This window comes from Equus asinus, chromosome 20, assembly GCF_041296235.1.
Source record: "Equus asinus isolate D_3611 breed Donkey chromosome 20, EquAss-T2T_v2, whole genome shotgun sequence".
In the NCBI taxonomy this organism is placed as follows: Eukaryota; Metazoa; Chordata; class Mammalia; order Perissodactyla; family Equidae; genus Equus; species Equus asinus.
In genome coordinates, this window is record NC_091809.1 from 10,929,997 (window position 1) to 10,949,953 (window position 19,957).

Consider the following 19,957-nt stretch of genomic DNA (forward strand, 5'->3'; position numbering starts at 1 on the left):
TTTATAACTCTGCATAATGTATTGGAGAAGGGGACATGAAAAGTAGTGTCAAATATTCTGAGAAGAGTTAGACAGCCCATTTGTTGTCACCACATTCACAGAATCCTTGTGAACATACTTCTAGAGCAGCAGTGCTGGTTTCCCATCTTGGAGGACTCTTGGTATAAAGCTAAGAACTGTTCACCTGCCATCAAATCTGACCTCCCCACTGACAGAGTGACAAAATGGAGGACAAGGTGTCCATCAGCACAGAACCACTGAGATGGGTCATCATAGGATTATCAGAGTGAACATATGCCCCACACTGTGGCGCCCACCTGGTGTTCTCTATATAAGTGTGTTTTTATATCTTGTAGTGCATCATTGAAGAGTAAATAGTTTGTTTGAAAAATTGAATAGAGTGTCACAATAATTGTTCTCTGTTTCTGGAAACGAGCTATATGTAGGAAAAATACCTGCACCCCAACTATAGTGGAGAGTGAAAATTGCAGAGTGAGAGGCCTAAAAGCTGACGTGATGGAAATAAATACAGTACATTTTTTTTATTTGAAATACCAACCCACCCATTTCTACCATTTCTGAGATGTCACCTGACATTTCTAGGACAAAGAACATAAAATTTGTTCCTATTTAAATGAAAAGTAGCAAATGGTATACATTTTCAGTATTAATATGAATAATTGCTGGGGCTGGCCCAGTGGCACAGCATTTAAGTTCGTGCACTCCGCTTCAGTGTCCCAGGGTTTGCTGTTTCGGATCCCAGGCACGGACCTATGCATCACTTGTCAAGCCATGCTATGGCAGGCCTTCTACATATAAAGTAGAGGAAGATGGGCACGGATGTTAGCTCAGGGCCAATCTTCCTCCGCAAAAAGAGGAGGATTGGCAGCAGATGTTAGCTCAGGGATAATCTTCCTCAAAAAAAAAAAAGATGAATAATTTCTGAGGCTCTAATATATAGCATGGTGACTATAGTTAATAATACATTGTTGAACACTTTAAACTTGTTAAGAGAGTAGATCTTAAGTATTCTCACCAAATACAAAAAGGTGATGGATGTGTTAATTAACTTATTGTGGTAATCATTTGAAAATGTGTGTGTACATATGTATTAAATCACCACATTTCACACCTTAAATATAATACAATATTTACTTGTTAATTATACCTCCACACATTTGGAAATAGAATCATTGGAAATTCCATTTGAAAAGCCATATTTATCTGAGTTATCAAATTATGTAAATTCTTCTCTAGTCATCTCTATATATTACCTACTTTTTCTCTCTATGCAACGGAGACTATGTATTTAGTGGACTTCCTATCTCTATGAATTCACTGAGAAATTTGTGTTCATTGTCACTGTGAAAGGCTAAATTATTCACTGAGAAATTAGTAAAGAAATATCACAATATTTTCACTAGTACAGTTCTGTTAGAGTGAACAGGTTGGGTAAAAAATTACATAATTATTTTGTAAATGGAGTATTTTAGATACAAAAAAGAGTAAGATTAAAGCTGTGTTCTAGTTAATAAATTGATGCTCAATCACACACGTTTATTATTTTTTCACGAAAACTATACATAGGAAGAGAAGTGATGATACACAAAATACACAGAACAGGTAAAAATTTCAGGACAAAAGTGAGAGAGTAGCCAAGTTTAAAGCAAAGTTGGTCTCTTTCATGGTACGAAATTCTTCAGTACGAATGCCCATCATGGCTGATTCACGACACATTTCTACCTATATTTGTGTGTGTGTGTGTGTGTGTGTGTGTGTGTGTGGAAGGGAGAGAGAAAGAAATAAAAGGAAAAGAGTAGGCAAAATACACCTTTCTGAATGTTTCCTTAAGAAGGTGCCTGGTGGGGATAAATAGAGGCAGCTGTGCAGGTCCCCGGACCTCTAGCATGACCCCTGCTCAAAGTAGCCCATCACCTCAGCTCCATCCGCTCTACTGTGTGGTCATTCTCATCTTCTGATGTGAGGGTCCCTGTGGGCCAGAGGATGGTGTGAAACCTCCCTTCTCCTGTCACTCAGCCATGGCTCAGTCACTCAAAGTCTGCTTTCCTTGTCTCCTGTGGTCTCAATCCTTAAGCCCCCTTCACTCCTCAGTCTCTCCCTCCTACAAGGGTCTCGGTTTCACCCTGGGGACGCTGCCCTCTTCGTGGAGCCCCATCCCCTTAGGTCCCAGGGCTGCAGCCCCAGTGTCATCCTGGACAGCTGTGCTGAGAGGTGGGTCCCAGAGCAGCCGACCTCTGTCTTTCTGAGGATGAAGAACAGCCTCTTCTCAATACCTCCCTGCCTTGTTCCTGTTGATGGACCCCCATCCCCACCAGGGGGTACATGAGAGGCATGAAGGGGGAGGGTCGAGGGGCCTGCACCTGCCTCAGTGGAAAGTGGGGTCAGAGAGAGGGGGAGCACCTCCACCTTCCCAAACAGTGAGACGTGGCTGGTCTCAGGGCCTTTGTCCTTCTGCTGTGAGAAAGCAGCACAAATTGTCCCTCTGGGTCCAGTTCTCAGGGCCCTGTGCTCCACTGTGTAACAACTGAAGGGGCATCAGAGAGCCCACCATGTGAGGAGGCCTCTCTATGACACTGAGGGGTCAGCGTGGGGAGGAGGTTGCAGCCCAGTGAAGGCCTGGGTGAGAGCCCCACCCCTTTATGAGGAGGGGACTGTGGAAAAGGCAATGCTTACGGAGGCCCTGCCCTCCTGCAGGTGGGATGCTGACAGTGTATTCTGACATGGTGCAAAGCGCACCATGGCCAGCAGGGGGCGCGGTGGGCATGTGTCTGAACCACATGTGATGAGATAGAGCTGTGACCCAAGCACCTGGCTGCTTAGCTGGTGCCCTCTGCTCAGTGACCCCTGGGCCCCAGCAGATCCTTCCTCCCAAGGTCCCAGAAGAGCCCATATCATAAGTTACCAGCTCCATGTCATCCAATGATAAACTCCAAGGCAAAGCGGATTGAATCTTGGTTCACAGACAGGCTGGGAGAGGTGAGGGGAGGAGAAGGGGAAACAATTTGGATGAAGGGCTCTTGCTCCCATCAGAGTGAGGGAAGGGATGAGGGATAGATAATTGGGCAGCCCTGTGTCATCTGGGGGAGGGAGAGAGAGCTCTGGGGTGTCTCCGTCATGGTCCAGACCCCTCTCCTCACCCTCCTCACTCACTCAAAGGTGACTGGACTCTGGGGTCAGGTCGGGTCCCTAGAAGGATACAGGGACGTTTCCTTCCCCTTGGTGTCCAGCCTGGGGTGTGGGAAGGGCCCTGACTCTCCACCTCTGTGACTCTGTGTCCCTCATTTCAGGGTCCTGGGCACGGTCTTTGCTGACCCAGCCATCCTCGGTGTCAGGGACCCTGGACCAGGAGGTCACCATCTCCTGCTCCGGGAACAGCAACATTGGATCCCATAGTGTGTGTTGGTTCCAGCTGTCAGTGGTGCTGCCCCAAAACTCTGACTCTTGGAAGTACCAGGCCCTGAGAGATTCCAGATGATTCTCTGTCTCCAAGTCAGGCAACGTGGTCTCTTTGACCATCTGTGGGCTCCAGCCTGAGGACGAGGTGATTGTTACTGTCACACATATGACAGAGACCTCAGTGTACTCAGTGCTGTGTGCCCACGAGGAAGTGAGACATAAACCACCCCCCTGGGGCCCCTGATCACACCTTCACTCCTCTGTGATTGACGTCACCTCTGTCACCAGCATCTGAGGGTCTGAGCCCCCTACATGGGTCTGTCGATCTGAGCATGTCCGTTCCTCTGATCCCCTGTAGACTGAGCCATTCCCATCGATGCACCCTCTGCCTGCTCATGTCCACACAGGCAGGAGCTCCTTTTCCAGGGCACCCAGTCTCTCCAGAGAGACAGTGATGGGGACAGAGGGAGGCTGACTCCAGTCATGTCAGAAACAAGAAGGACCTAGAGACTGCGCTGGAGCCAACACGGATCTCACACGATCCCAAGCTCCTGGTGACGACAGTGTTAGGAAAATAAGTGTATTAAATTGTTGGGATCTAATTCTCATGAAAAACTGAAAGAAAACATTCTCCATTTTTGGACTTATAATCGATGATCTAATAAAATTCTGTGCATACTCTGCTGATGCAGCTGAAAGGCAAGCTGCTGTGGCCTCTTTGTAGTGATGGGGACATCCCTCAACCTACACCCCTGGTGTCTAGAATCCCAGCTGCCCAGGTCCCTCTCTGACACCAGGAGCAGCTTCATGAAGAGCATCGGGACAACAGTCCTCCTCTAACCGGAGGGCCCAGGTGTGTCAGAGAGGCCGGGTGGGGTGGGGTCTGAGGGCATGTGGGACAGTGTGGGACAATCCTGAGATGGCCCCTCCCAGCTGGGAAGCCACCCAGGGCTCCAGGGGTTCAGCCATCAGTGTGCTCACTGGGCTGTGCTGACCTCCAGGACCCAGGGTCATCAAGAGCCAGGGCCTCCACCCCCTGGGTCAGCTCATCCCTCCTCTACCTCCATCTCCCTGTGAGGACCAGGGCAGGGAGGCCAGAGGCAGACAGAGAGCAAGGGCTGATTTGAGTGTATCCACTCCACCCCCGATGAAAGTTTCAGGAGATCCAGAGAGACTTAGGGCAGCTCCGTCTCCACAGCACAGCTCTAGGGCTCAGAGTCTGGGTCTCTCCCGTGCCCTGGGCTCCTCTCCTCCTCACCTCCTCACTCCCCACACAGGTGAGAGTGACTTACCCTCGGGATGGAGATCCACCCCCAGCTCTGCCCCACGCCCCCACCCTCCTTCACAGTGAGCTGGGATCCTGCCCTCACACTCCTCTCTGTGCCCTACAGTGTCTGTGGCCCAGGCAGGGCTGACTCAGCCGCCCTCAGTGACCAAGTCCCCAGGACAGACGGCCACACTCACCTGCACTGGAAAGAGCAAAAATGTCAGCCATGAGGGGGCAGCGTGGCTGCAGCAGCAACCCCAAGGCCGTGTCCCCACACTCCTGACCAGCAGGAATAACATCTGGGCCTCTGGGGTCTCCGAGAGATTCTCTGGCTCCAGGTGAGGCAGTGTGGCACCCTGAGCATCTCTGGGCTCCAGCCTGGAACGAGGCTGATTATTACTGCTCCGTGTGGGACAGCAGCCTCAGTGCGCACATGGGGCCCCAGGCCAGTGGGGAAGGAGACACAAACCCTGAGCTCCCCAGGCTCACCCAGCGCATGGGGACCTCCCAGAGCAGCATTCACTGCCAAGGAAAGGACAGGGACTGGGTTCCAGCTGACAATTGTGTGGCCTATTCAGGAGTATTAAAAATAATACAATAAGTGAAAATTTCTTCATCTGCATGATTAACATATAGGCAACATCATTGTGAATGCATTTGTGGCTATATGAAGATGCACATTCATACACCTTAAAAATGTGTAATAAAGGATTTCAAGGTTTAAGTAAGAGAATATTAATTTTTCGAGATTTTTCTTTTCTATTCCATTTGGAGGTGCTGGGTTCCCCTGCTTAGAGGGTCCATCTCTCCGACCTCAAGTGGCCATCTACCAGCGTCACCAGCAACCAGCCTCCCCTCTTTTCCTGACCTCGGTACATGACCTGACCTCTGATTTGAAGGCTCTTCCAGTCTTTCCCAGGGTGATCACTTGACTCATCCCACAGATCCCAGCTTACATATCATAGCTTCGTCCAGGCTCCTTTGTCCCAATATCCCAGGGCACACCCCACATGCACAATGTGCCATCTGCACACCCCACATGCACACAGAGCCATGTGCACAACCCACAAGAAAACACAGAGCCATGTGCACAACCCACATGCACACAGGGCCGTGTCAGCATAGGTGTGTTCCTGTTGCGCCCTTTCACTGTCCTCTCACACACCGAGGTCAGTGTCTGCCACAGCAGGCAAGGTTGGAGCTCTAGGGTGGAATGGACAGAGACTGACAGTTTGAAAATAATTATAGTTTTTCATGAAAATAGAAGTGCAGGTGTGAGAGCATCACTGTCCCCATGTAATCCTAGAAGGCCTTTCTCATTCCACTCTCTTGGGAGTAACGTTGGGGAAGACTGCTGTAAAATCGAACACTCTGCGTGGTGTGCTTAGGGATGTCACAGCGGCTGCGGGATGGGCAGTCACCAGCAGGGGCAGCAATGGAGTGTCCTCAGACTTAGGAGAGGCAGGTGTTGGGTCAGACAGATGTTCAACCACTCAGTGGGCTCCAGGGCAGTTGGGCAACCTGTGTCCTCACTGATGTGGGACTTGCCTTCACCCATGAGGCTTCCTGTGACCCTGTGAGCTCCTGGTTTTGGCTTCCTAACTGATGGTTTCCCATGTAGGTGATTGCCTCCTTTTTCCTCAGGGAGTCTTGAACAAGGTGGGGCTGACAGACCATTACGAGCCCCAATGCACTTCCAAGGAGGAAGTGGGCTCCTGGGAAGACTGTGCAGAAGACAAGACACAGCTTGTGGGCGGAGTCCGCACAGTGGACCCTCAGGAGACAGAGCTCAGTGGCGCCTCAACCAAACCCGGAAGTCTTGTTCTTCCAGCTTCTGGTAGGGGACCTTTACAAGATTTTACGCACAGGACCTGCCTTCTCCTTGGTTCCACATGGAGCAGGTGCTGTGACACCAGACTCACAACGCCTGTCTCAGTGTGTTGGTCACTTGGGCAGAAAGTCCACACTTTCTGCCCTGGAAGTCTGCATGTGGCTTATTCTGGCTCTGAGACAGAAGCCCCATAAGTGTGATGACTGATGTTACTTGGGATGCAGTGTGAGTGGGATGCAGATGATTACCCCAAACCTCAGGTGACTGCCTAATATCTTATAAGATGCTCTTCACTGCTGGGCAGGTGGACCAAGACCTCCCCTTTGCTCCCCCTGTTCCACTCACATGCCTCTGTCACTACCTGTTACCAGTACTAGTGAGTGTTAGTGACTAGTCACTCACTGGGGTGATCTCTGCTGTCACTTCTGCACCGGGACCAGAGAATCTAAGGCCACAACGTTCATTTGGATCATTAAGAATGTCTACTTCTTTGTTCCCATGAATTCTATGTCCAAACCATTGATATCATTACTTTAATTGGATTTTCTCATGCTTGCAGAATACTGTGGAATATTAATGGAGGTACATGGGCAAAGGGAATCACCTTTGCCTATTGCTGATCTTTTTGGAAATGCTGCCCTTTACCACTCCATTGACTAAGATGCTGCCACTAGGATTTCATTATACGTGTGTGAGAGAGTGTGTCTGGCCGTATTATAAATGTTTCTGTTTGTGGCTTTTAGTTTTATGTGGCTTTTATTAGGAATTGATGCTAAATTTGGTCAAAATCCCTTCCAGTATCATTTGAGACCGTATGATCATATCTATCTATCTATATTTATATTGTGTGTTATATTAAAATATTTCTTACTATTGCATACAACTTGCATCATTGGAATCAATGACACTTGGTAATAATTCATCAATTCATTAATCTAGTATTGAGATCTCTTCATTAATATTCTATTTAGAACATTTGCATAATATCTAATGTTGTTCATCTGCCATTTTTATTTTTCTGTAATTTAACTGTAACATGCATTATAAATGATATAACTGATCTCTAAAAGAACTGGTAAGTTTTCCATCCTTTTAAGTGTTATTTAAAAATAGAGCAAGTAGATTGGAACCCTCTGGTCTCTGATGTTTTTAGAGCTTCCATGTGAGAATATCTGTCTGTTCAGTCATTCTGTGGAGTGGATCCATAACATTTTGTATTTCTGTATTAAAATAGGTGAGCTTACTTGTTATATTTCCAGTAGAGCCAATTTTGATCCTTCCTAGAAAAGCACGTATTTTACCTATTTTTCACAGACATTATCTCTTGCATTTTCGGCATTTTTCATTTTTCCACATATGACCAGCAGGGGGTGATGTGGGACTGGCCTGTGGTCCCTACAGAGCGGCTCAGGGAGGATTTTTACTCAAAGCAGCGTGGGTACCAGCACAATGCACGGTCCCCTTCCCAGCATCTCCTCTACTACCACACGGATTCAGAGAAGCACCAGGCTCCAGGTCCCCAGCTGCTTCTCTGGATCCAAAGATGCCTCGGCCAACGCAAGGATTCTGCTCATCTCTGGGCAGCAGCCAGAGGATGAGGCTGATTATTACTGTGTGATTGTGCACAATAGGGCTTCTCACAGTGACACAGGCAGATGGGAAATTGGGACAAATACCTCAGCCCACTCAGGCACTTGGAATAGATGCTTCTGCAATTCTACGGTAACTTGTAGACGCAGTAGCTGTGCCTGGAAGTAGTTTCTGGTTCACATCGGCTGTCTTCCCAATTTTCCAGTCAATATACCTGCAATCTCAGGTAAACAAACACCAAAATGAAAACCAAACCAAACAAAATACAAATCTCATGATGACACTGAATCTTTGCCTGGTGACCCATGTGTGATAAAATGAGAGCCTTTGTAGCTGGGCTGTTTGTCTTGAAAGATGGGAAATTAGCCTTTGCTAGATTTCTTCTTGGTGGGAACCCAGGGTCCATCCAGCAGATACACAGTCCTCCACAGCAGGGACTCTGCTCTGTGAGGGGTCAGAGCGGAGACCTTCCCTCCCTCCCAGGCTCTTGTGCTCAGATCTGGCTGAGGCTCACTGTGTTCAAGCACAAAAGATTAAGATGTAAGATGTTGTGAGAAACATCCCAGGAGGAATTCCAGGCACAGAGCTGGCCTGACACACTTGCTCGGTGCCTGGACCTACGGTTGTGATGTCAGCAAGAAGGGGAGACTAAAATGGTGAGCCTGCAGCATGGAAGCTGGGTGAAGTATGTCCCGCAGTTGTGACTTTCCTACCACCGATCCCCCTCAGGGCACATGGGACTCCCTCCGGTGTGTGATCTGGAGCCTACAGGTACACACTTGAGTTCTTCTCTCCTCTTGTATCTCAGTGGACCTTTCCAATTAGACAAAGTGTAAGAGAATGACAGTGGAATATGAGCGAGCAGAAACTCCCTGATATGTGCATGAAGTCAATCCAACCCAGGAAGCTCTTTAGAAGGTCCCAAACCGTCTCCTTTAAGGGAATCAACAGAAACATAGGTTACAATGGAAATCAGCATCAAGGATTCCCAGAAAGAGCTCCTAAGTGTGTGTCCTAGGACAGCAGGGGTTCCAGACCAATCTCCAGATCCAGGTCTGTAAAGATAACCTCCTTGACTACTGCAGGCTCCAGCCAGAGGATGAGGCTGATTGTCACTGTCAAACAGCTGCATGCAACCTCGATGCCAATCCTAGTCCGTGGGGAGTGAGATCCACTCCCCGGTCTGACCTAACTCTCCTCTGTCCCTGCCTGGAGGCAACACCAGCCCAGGTTTTGGCTTCTGCTGTCACTTGTGCTACTAAAACCAGAGGGACTGATGTTTTCTAGTCAGTCCACCTGTATGGATGCAAAAAAAAAAAAACCCATTTTATTACTGGTTTTCCAATGCAAGCAAATCATTTTGTCACCAGAACCTATACAAGCACCTCCCTGCCTCATGCATGCATGGAGAAGAGAAGTCAGCCAGCGAGAGCCAGGAGACCCAGGTCCCCCTCTGCTCAGTCCCCTACATGTCCCATGAGCCTGGCCCAGGCTTTGCTGATCATGCCCTGAGTTCTCACACCCATCACCTCCTCACTTTCCCCAGTTTAATCCCACAAATCTTACCGGTTTTACAGCTACAGATTTTTTGTGTGTTTATTTTATTTTGGAGGGGGAGATGTTTGAAAGCATCTCAGGTCATTGGGATCTAGAGCCTATGACCCAACCCTCCTTATCACAGAGAGCCCTGAGATTACAAAACAATTCACAGACAGCCCTGTTCATTAATCACATCAGCATATGGAGCAGCTACCAAGTAAACCTGGTCAGGGCCCAGTGTGAGTTGTGTAACAGATCTTGGATGCCACTAAGTCAAGGAGGGAGGGCGGACCTCAAAAAAGAGAGATGCACATAGTAATGGTTTACTTATCAATCTTCAGACTAATAACATTGACAAAACTTGACTAAAATAGGGAAAACTACCAGAAATCTATCACAGATTCAAAAGAAGAAAGAATAAATCTCCAGAACAGCCATTAAGGGCAAATGAGCCCAGAGTGATCAGCAGGAGGGAGGGCGCCTTTCTCCAACAGCGCCGTGTTCCAGTGGCCACTGGAGAAGGCATGACCAGCACTTGTGCAGTGGGGTTGGGGGGGTCTAACAGGAGTCCCCCACAACAACAACAGCAACAATAATGGTGACAACAACAACATAAATCAGCCTGTCAGGGTATCCCAGACAGATTTCTCACCAGTATGAACCAACAGAGTACACTGTAGAGTCTTAGGCCTTGAACTTGGTTTAAGATGCTCCAGACATATGGCAGAAGCAAAGTAAAATGTTGGGTAAACCTGAAATATCTGGCGCCGTGAGGACTGTGCGATGCATCCCGTATTTATCCATCTGGAGGTCATTGGTTATCTACAGGCAATTAATGTCTCAGACTCAAATCCCATGAAACGGCCTACTTGTTTTGCTATTCTGGGTAGTGACATCACAATGATCTGTGAGCAAAATCAGGACATCCTCCAGGAGAGTTGAGTGGAGTCAGAGGCACTGGCCCCTGGATCTGAGACCAGCAGAAGTGCTATTGGACAGGTCCTGAGAGGGCAGTGTTCTGGGCAAAGCAGGCACAGAGAATGCTCTACTGGCTCTTGCAGACTTCGGCATTGAGTTTTCTCATTGAAGTGAGGCTTTTTGATACCTTAGTTTGTTTGTTTGGCCTAAAACTAGGTTCTCATACCCAGTCTAGGGAACATGGTGTACAGCTTGTAGCCCCATCTTCTCAGTTTATGCTCCCAAAGCCCATCCTTGGCAGCAACAAATTATCTGATCGTCTCACATTCATCAGATATTCCTCAATGTCAAGGTCAGGCTGCCATGAGGCCAGAGTCCACGATGGGTCAGGGAAAAACCAGAGACACATAGTCTAGCTGTGTTTGATGCAGGGTAGCCGAATGTTCATGAGTACATCCATCCACGCCATTTAGGAAGCACCAACAATTGGCTGGGCTAGATGGGGAATAGGAAGCATTAGAGGATTTGACATGGAATATATGAAATCTGATTAAGTTTATGAAGTCCTGATGCTGCAAAGAAGATGAGTGGGTAGGTGGTGAGAGTGAAGGCAGAGACCTTTCTGGGGTTGTGGATTTGCTACAAATATTAGACTGGCGTCCTGGATGCCGTGTTCAGTGGTGACACAGGAAAGTTTTCTCTTTAGTTGTCAAGTGTGGAATCTCAATAAGCTTCACTCCTTCTTCTCTGAGATTCACTTGAGATGTTCTCTCTCCATTATCTCTTGTGTCCACAGGCTGATTTATCACATGGATCAAAAATGTCCCTGCAGTCCTAGGTATCGCATCCACACAACAAATCCTCTTGAATGAGAGAGACTTCCCTCCCTGATCCATTGAACAGGAATCCTGGTTGTCATGAGGTCCAGACCAGAGCACTTAGACCATTTCCCCTGATTCCGTCATGGCATCCAAGGAGGGGATTTTCTGATCGGTTTGGGAAATTAAAGGCCTATTTCTGGAGCTGCAGTGGGGTTTTTCACATGCTCACCACATGGTTAGGAAATTAGGGGTCTAGAGAGGACAAGAAAAGGCAAAATGTTTGCCTAAGTGGTCCCCACCCAGCACATCACTCTGTCCTCCATCGCCATCATTAGTTCATGTTGATCCTAGCACTGTGGACACTGGGAGCTGAACCGGGGACACAGGCCACAGGTTCCTGTCTCACAGAACTCTGCTTCTGGCTCCCAGACCTTTCTAATGGTCTGCAAAGGATCGATCTCAGTTGAAATCACACCCACTTCCATCAGTGAGGCATCAATCTGAAATTCAATATTCTCAGGAAAAGTAGAAAGAAGCAAAAATCCCTCATGAGGACATCCTCTCTCTAGAGGGAGTGAGAGGATGATTAAGGTTCAAGAAACCACAGTAGTGGCTGGTGCCAATCATCACATGCGCTCCTCTCCACCATCTACCCTGTCCCTCAAGTGAGGACCAGTCCCAGAGGGTCAGCTCATGAATCTCTGGATGCATGCTCCATTCCTGGCCCCTTCTACCCCCATCCCCAAGCACATGCTCCACGAGGTCAGTGAGGGGTCATTGCTGAGATTCTCCACCTCATGGGGTCCAGGTCACAGGTGCTCTATCGAAGTCACCTACCACTTCTATGTTCGGGCATTGGGATCAGAGTGACCCTGAATCAAAAAGGTAAACACCTGACTCTCATACAAGTATAGAATGAACCAGTGTAAAATATTTTATTCAACTCATACATTAGTGAGGAGACCAGTAAATGGTAAGGATTGGTCACAGAGCATAGCAAAAATCAAAGTCCTTATATTTCGGCAGGAATAGAAGCTTTGGAGCAAAGTTTTTGAGTGTTGGAGATGCACTGCTTAATCTCTAACAAGAGAGGGATCACATACGAGGAAAGAATCTGGGTCCTGCACAGAAGGGGACCTGCCTCCATGGGGCCGGTCACTGCTCTGTTCTTGATCCTGATCTAAGAGGAGTTTGATAAGAGACACCCCCTCAGTCCTGACCGCTGAACAGCCAATGGCCACACGAACATGCTCACCCCTGAGGAGGCTGAGCGGAGCATAAAGACTGCCTTTGGGTGGTGGGGAGGCAACATGAGGGGCCACCTGGCCTGACCCTAAGGCAAGGGGAGAGTGGACAGAGCAGTGGGGACTAGAGCTGTTTCTAATTGGCTTTAGTCACTGTGTCACACCTGATGAATCATGGCCTGGACACCGGGGGGTGCTCAGTGCTCGTTCCTGAGGTTTTTGTGGCTCATCACAGCTGGGACCAGCCCCCTGGCACTGCCTGGTGCCCTCTGTTCAGGGATCACAGCTGTGAACTCCCCACTCCCTGGCCATCGTTAGGCAGTGAGACCTGAACCAAGGCCCAGTGAGAGATCAGAAAGCTGGGAGGGTCTGATGTGCATGTGTGGGCCCTCCCTCTGTTAGAGTATGAAGAGGGGAAGGGAGAGATCTGGGAGAAGCTCTGCTTCAGTTGTGGGGCCACAGACGGTGGGAATCGGTGATGACCTCCACCATGGCCTGGACCCCTCTCCTCACCCTCATTGTTCTCTGCACAGGTGACTAGTAATGGGGACAAGGGGCCCTGGGAAGATACATGTCACCCTGCTTTCTCATCTTGTTTCTAGACCCCAGCATCACCATCTCTGTGTCTTTCCCTCTTCTAGGATCCTGGGCCCAGTCTGTGCTGACTCAGCAGGCCTCAGTGTCTGGGAATCTGGGCCAGAGGGTCACCATCTCCTGCACTGGAAGCAGCTCCGACATCAGTGATTATGATGTGCACTGGTACCAACAGCTCCCGGGAATGGCCCCCAAACTCATCATCTATGATAACAGCAAACAGCCATCTGGGGTCCCAGAAGGATTCTCTGGCTCCAAGTCTGGCAACTCGGCCACCCTGACCATCACTGGGCTCAAGTCTGAGGACGACGCTGATTATTACTGTGAGTGCTATGATGACAGCCTGAGTGCTCACACAGTGCTCCAGGCCTGTGGGGAAGTGAGACAGAAACCTGCTTCCCCCCCAGCCATGGGGCTTCCCTGTGCAGCCCCCACTCCTTGGCCATGTCAGCTGCTTCCTTGGTTTCTTTGGCCCCAAACTTTCTATGACTCAATCCAGGGTGCTTTGTTTAGAGACTGTGTCCTCGTCCTCTCCCATTCTTCCCCCACTGCCTGTGTCTGGTTTGAACACATTATTGATTTTCTCAAATCGAGCAGACATTCCTGGATGTGGAGGCAGGCAGTGCTGGCCACAGCATCCATGCAGTGTGTTAGTCCGGCAGGGCTGCCACAGCGAAAAAACACAGATGAGTTGGCTTAACCCAAAGAAAGGTATTTTCTCACAGTTCTACGGGCTGGAAGTCCAAGATCAAGGTGCTGGCAGGTTTGTTTTTTCCTGAGGCCACCCTCCTTGGCCCACAGATGTGTACATTCTTACTGTCTCCTCACATGGCTTTTTCTCTGTGTACTTACCCCTGGTTTCTCTTCCTCTTTTTAGAAAGACACCAGCCCTACTTGCTTAGGAGAACCCCCCATGAACTCTTTTACCTTAATTACCTCCTTTAATGCCTTATATCCAAAGACAGTCACACTGGGGGTTAGAGTCTCAACATAGGATTTTGAAGGACAGAGTTCAGTCCATATCAAGGGGTCAGAAAAGAACCAAGGACACAGAGTCCAGCTATGTTTGACTCAGGATAACTGTCCAGATGATGTGCATCCACACAATTTATTGAACACCTATTATGTGTCAGACTTTGGTTAGGAGCTTAGGATAGTAGGTGGAAAATATGGGAAAGTCCCCATGCTCAGGAAGCTGACACTCTCAGGGGAAGAGAGAGAACAAACAAACAAAACATGCTTTGAAAGAAAGATGTCCTGGGAGAGTGGGGAGAGGCATGGCGGTTGGTGGAGATGGGAGAATTAGGGGGGGTGAACAAGGAAACAGCAGAATGTGATTTAAGTGTATTTAATCCAGGTGCTGCATAGAAGGTGAACTAGGAGGAGGGGAGAGTGAAGGCAGGGACCAGGTGGGGGTGTGGATTATACGATGTCAGACTAGGAGCCCTGGAGGAGGGGAGGAGCAGGTGGGATGGAGAAGAAAGGTCAGGGTCCCCATGTCTTGAAGGTAGGAGGGACTGAAGAATGAAAATGGGAAAGAGAGGAACCGAGGCTGGGCTCTTGGGAACAGTGCGGGACGTAAGTGAGTCGATTACTTGAGACAACATGATGACCCCATATATTTATGACAGGATTATTTAAACCTTATATTTTCAGGAGACATGATCAGCTCCTGACAAATGGGACTGTTCACAAGAAGTCCTAGGAATGCACGTCTCGGTTTACTTTCATCTCACATTTGATGTAAACTACACCTGTGCCTGTTAAACTTTATCATGTTGTTGGAGGAATAGAATGTGAAGGATGAACTCAGTCCCCTCCTTCGCAATGCTGCCCCCATATTAGAAATCTTCCACTTTGGAAAAGATGAAAACCACAATTTCCACCAGATTACTTAATTTTAAACTCAATAAGTGGGATTCTGTAATAGGTTTGTGTTTACATGCTTCCAGAAAGTTCTTTTATGTATCATGAATAGATAACCCCTAATTGGCTACATCTGTCATTCTGTTGATGAGAAAAATGAGCCAAGAGGAATGGACAGGCTGATGACCCTGAGACGACTCATTTGCAGATGCAACCCCAGGCCTCAGAGCAGGGGGTCTGCTCTCCCACTGGGCAGGGTCAAGTCAGACGTGTCCACACATCCTGATCCCAGTCATCCCCTGGGGGACGGGGAAGGATGTGCTGGGAAGCAGGTGTTAGGATGGGCTCATTAGGTCACAGGATGAACACAGTCTAGTAGGAGAAATATAGAAAACTCTACTAGAAATCAAAATGTGATGGATGCACCTAGAGAAAGACAGCCCTTCACTGCAGGGATGAGGAGGGAGGCAGGGCTTAGGCAATGCTTTACATTAGAACCAAATGAAAATGGTGAGAGGATTTTTCTAAGATATGTATGTCATGCTATCACTAGGTTAATACGTTCATTCAGAAGATATGATTTTCCAGAAGTTCAATCAGTCCCTTCAATTGTTAAACACATATGAGCTAAAGTGAGTTTAAAGTGGCCCTGAGCCAGGCACAGAGACCCCCGTCATGTAGGAGAGAACCTCATCTTGCAGGGGCTTTCAACCTGGCTGCTTAACATTCTTTGGTCTGGAGAATTCTCTCCGAGGGAGGAGGGACAGAGGGATACTTCAGTCTGTTTAGAACCAGAAATTCAGGGTGGGCTACAAAGTTTGGATTGTGGTATCAGGAAGACAAATGGCAAAATTTCACAAGGACCAACTGTAAGCAGGGCTGATGAACGCTGCTGGATTCTCTGTGATTGTCTCTACGTCCTCCATGAGTATATAGAGAGTCTCCAGGCTGTTTTCCCACATGGACCAAACTTGCCTCTGCAGTCCCAGGCATCATATCCACACAACAATCAGTCCATAAGGAGAGAGACTTGCCCTCCCTGTTCCACTGATCAGGAAATCAGCTTTCAGGAGGGCTGGACGAGCTCACTTACACCATCACCCAGCTCCACCATGGTGAGCAGGGAGGGGATTGTCTGACTGGTTTAGGTAACACAAGGGCTATCCAGGAGCACGTGTGGTCAATCCTAGGCCAACTGCATGTCTGGGAGACTTGGAGTCCAAATAGGAGAAGAAAATGATAGAAGTTTTACCAAATAGGTCTCTAACATTTCCTCACTCTTCCCTGCACCCTCATCGTCAGTTCAGGTTGGGGCATGTACTGTGGACACTCGGATCTGGGAAGGGGACACAGGCCAGACTGTTCCCGTATCATAAAGCCACAGCTTGGCTCCCTGGCCTTTCCGATATTCCTACAAGAGATCAATTCCGGGACAAGACAGATTCATTCCCATCCACAACGTGTTGATCTGAAATTTAGGTAGTCTCATGAGAGGAAGAAAGAAGAAAAAAAAAAGCTTTCTCTTGATGACCTCTTCTTCCCAGGTTTAGTAAGAAGGTAAAGAAGGCTCAAGAAACCTCCATGGTGGCATCTTCCAAAGCTCACCGGACACCTCTCCCTGCCTTCACTCTCTCCAATGTGGACCAGACTCAGGGACCATCACATGAACCAATACCTCTGTCCACATGCTCCACATGGAAGTTCCTTTTGCTCCCAAACCACAGCAACTGCTCCCTTGGCCACCACTGTGTCATTTCTGGGAGTGTCCACATCACAGAGTAAAGTTCCAAGGGAATGAGAGCACTCAGCCTGATGCTACCTCTGCTGTGACTCTGCCCATCGAGGACATAGAGAAAACTATTAAGAGCTGCAGTTGAACTGTCCTGGTTTTTCCTCCACCTGGACTCTACATGTCAAGGTCCTTCTGGAATGTCCTTTGTCTATCCAATCATATCATGTAATGTCCTCAGACCTAGAATCATTGATTTTTCCCAAATTCTACCATCTCTCTTATGTTCTCATTTCCTTTCCACCAGTCAGCTAATGACCCCAACCAAGCATCTTCAGCCCATTGTCACAAACATGTGTGTCGGGGGTGGAGTTTTAGAAAAATATAGCATCAGAAAATCAAAGTTTTAGTTGTTCCTGGGAATCACTTCAGGACTCGAGAGAAGCGATTCCTGACCTTAAAGATTCCAGTCCTCAGTCACCACAGTGTCAATAGATTAGATAGAAGGATCCTCTCAGAGATCTCAGTAAGTAACCTAAATTGTCAGGGAAAATTTTCCAAAAGTTAAGCATATGGAGTAAGAACATGTGTCAAAAATTTATTCAACTTATATTTCATTGAGGAGACTAGTGAGACAGTAATAGATTTTAAAGAGTATTTTCTAAATACAGTACATTTATTCTACCAAGACTGGGCCAAGGAAGCCAGTTTTCTACGTTGGAAATAAACTGGTTAATGTCTTCAAGGGTAATAAATCTATGAGCTTTGGATTTCTCTTCTGTGTAAAAGTCTACAAATTAACGTGATTCCATTTACAAGAAAAATATGGAGAAGGGCAGCTAGACTTTAGATTCCTCCATCTTACACTTCCCATCCGATCTTTCCTAAAGGGGAATCTGTCCTCTCTCTGTTGACTCTCTCACCCACTCTTCACTTCTCACCTTCCTGACATATGGCCTCTCCCTGTCTTCCTTTCCAGCACTCCCAGTAGGTCACGCTCAACTAGTGAGCAAGACCCTTCACCTGATAAACCAAACCACATCTGGGATTCCTAAGGCACTTGCCCTGCTAACTAATCCGATTTTTCCTAGTAGCCCATATCTCCGGGGTCATGTTATTTATCTCTGTCTTCCTCTGTTTGTGTCCACTTTTTGGACTTCTCTACATCTTCACCTAAACCCAGGGAATCTTCAAGTCCTGCCCATGTCCTCTCAGCTCTCGTGTTGCCTCTGATTCCCTGCTCTCCTATCATCCCACCAACGCTCATCCCATCACAGACCCATGAGTGCAGCAGTGTCCTCTCTGGCCTCCCTGTCTCCAGTGGTGAAGTTGGGGAAGGATGGCCCCAAGTATGCCTCCCACCCTAATGTTCCTACTTCAGGGCAAGCTCCCTGAGCAGGGATGAGGCTGTCTAGCACAGCCTAGAATTCCACTGCCAACCCCCAGACTCAACACCAGATCGGTGTTCAGTAAACATTTGCTATTGAAGACATGCTCCTCACTACACAGGCCGAGTAGTACTGGATCAGGATGGGGCCTGAACTGGGAGAGAGTCAGCTGTGCCCATGCTCCTCTCTCTGCCCTGAGCCTGAGAGCTGAGGGGGCCCCACCAGGGAGAGAGCATCCATGGGGAGAGGGGACACAGGCAGCCTCATCCTGTGTGTGAGAGACTAGGCAGACCTGCAAATCCTTGTTTATTGAAGTGGAAGGAAAAGCAAAATAAAATTCACAATGAAGATTTCTGCATCATCAGAAAGGAAGCAGTGCCAAAAAAACTCAAGGTGCAAATATTTTGTAAAAATTAATTTCTGCTCAATAATGAAGAAAATTTAATAAAGTCCCTGTTGTGTGATTTAATCAAAATTGTTTAAAAATAACAAAACTTACAGAGAAAATAATATTTCAAGAGGTGGTTATCATTGTAAATGCAAAATTAAAATAGAGCTTTTTTCCCCCAGGAAAATTCATTGACTACTCTTGATTAAATAATGACTTTAGATTTTCACTAATCCATTTAAACATTTTGGTGTATTAATATCTCAAGATAACGCAACCCCACTGTAACACACAGAGAGCGCACCAAACTGACGGCCAGGATGTGCTCTCTGCCCCTAACAACTCCCCAGACTCAAGTGGGCTAAGAGTCTGGTGCATAGAATTCTCAAAGTTTTCTGGCTATAGAAATCTTATTTGATCTTATTATCTGCTTATTTTGTTTTATTTTATTTTGGTAAAAGTTTTTGTTTTTTTTGTTTTATTTTTGGCTGGAGGTGATCTTTCTGGCAAAATCATGTAGAGTGGACATTTTGCCAGATAAAAGCATATAAATCGTTCTCGTTTTTAACCTCCCCACCCCTGCCCAGAGCATTGGTTCTTGAGTATGAACCACATTCTTTTCAAAACTCTCTAATAGGAAAGATTGATCCTAATAGCTACACATGTCACATTCCCCTGGGCCCAGGCTCTGTTCACAATGATTCAGAGGTTTGAGGAAAATGCTTCAAAGAATGTCATTTGTGATGACTTCCTGAAGAAAAGACATGGACTTTTTCCCAGATCTTTCCTCAGGAGTGCTCCTCACATCCCTTCTCCTTTCCCGACCTCTCTGGTCCCTTAGTTCCTAAGGACCCTCGAGTTTCCTGACTCTTCCAGCCACAGGAGTCCCTTCCCCTTTTCCTCCCTGGGCTTCTCCTCATTCCCCAGGGAGCTACCCAGTGTGTGCCTTCATCCTCAAAACTCTCACCCCCGTGTGTCCTCTGTGCACATCTAGTGAGGGGTCAGGCAGGAGGAAAGGGACCTGGATTCCTGAGCAGCCTGGGAAGTGACTTCATGGCTGACCTGTCCCTGTTCTCAGCTAATGAATGTTTTCCTTCATGTAGGGTTTGCATATGAGGCCCCTTCCCCTGAGGACTCCTTGCAAAGTGGGTGAATTCTGTCTCTGATTCCTGCTGAGGAGGCCCAAGCAGACAACGACAGACTGAAATGAGGTGGGAGGCTGCCCCTGAGGAGGGCCTCGCTCTGCCCTCAGGGAATGGCAGTGATCAAAGCAGTGGGGGAGGCAGGAGCCTCTGGCAGGGTCACCTGTCCTCTGGTCACAGATATGGTGGACCTGGGCCTGGGGCAGCAGGGGTGCTGTAGGCT

At 47.8% G+C, this 19,957-nt stretch overlaps 1 protein-coding gene across 1 annotated transcript in view; it reads left to right on the forward strand.

The window, feature by feature from the left end:
• LOC123287859 (uncharacterized) overlaps window positions 1-19,957 on the forward strand; it is a 54,988-nt gene that overhangs the window by 19,114 nt on the left and 15,917 nt on the right. The window contains exons 4-5 of the mRNA XM_070491460.1: window positions 6,329-6,521; window positions 13,269-13,544. Of these exons, the coding sequence (XP_070347561.1) occupies window positions 6,329-6,521; window positions 13,269-13,544 (469 nt within the window). The remainder of the gene's footprint in view (window positions 1-6,328; window positions 6,522-13,268; window positions 13,545-19,957) is intronic.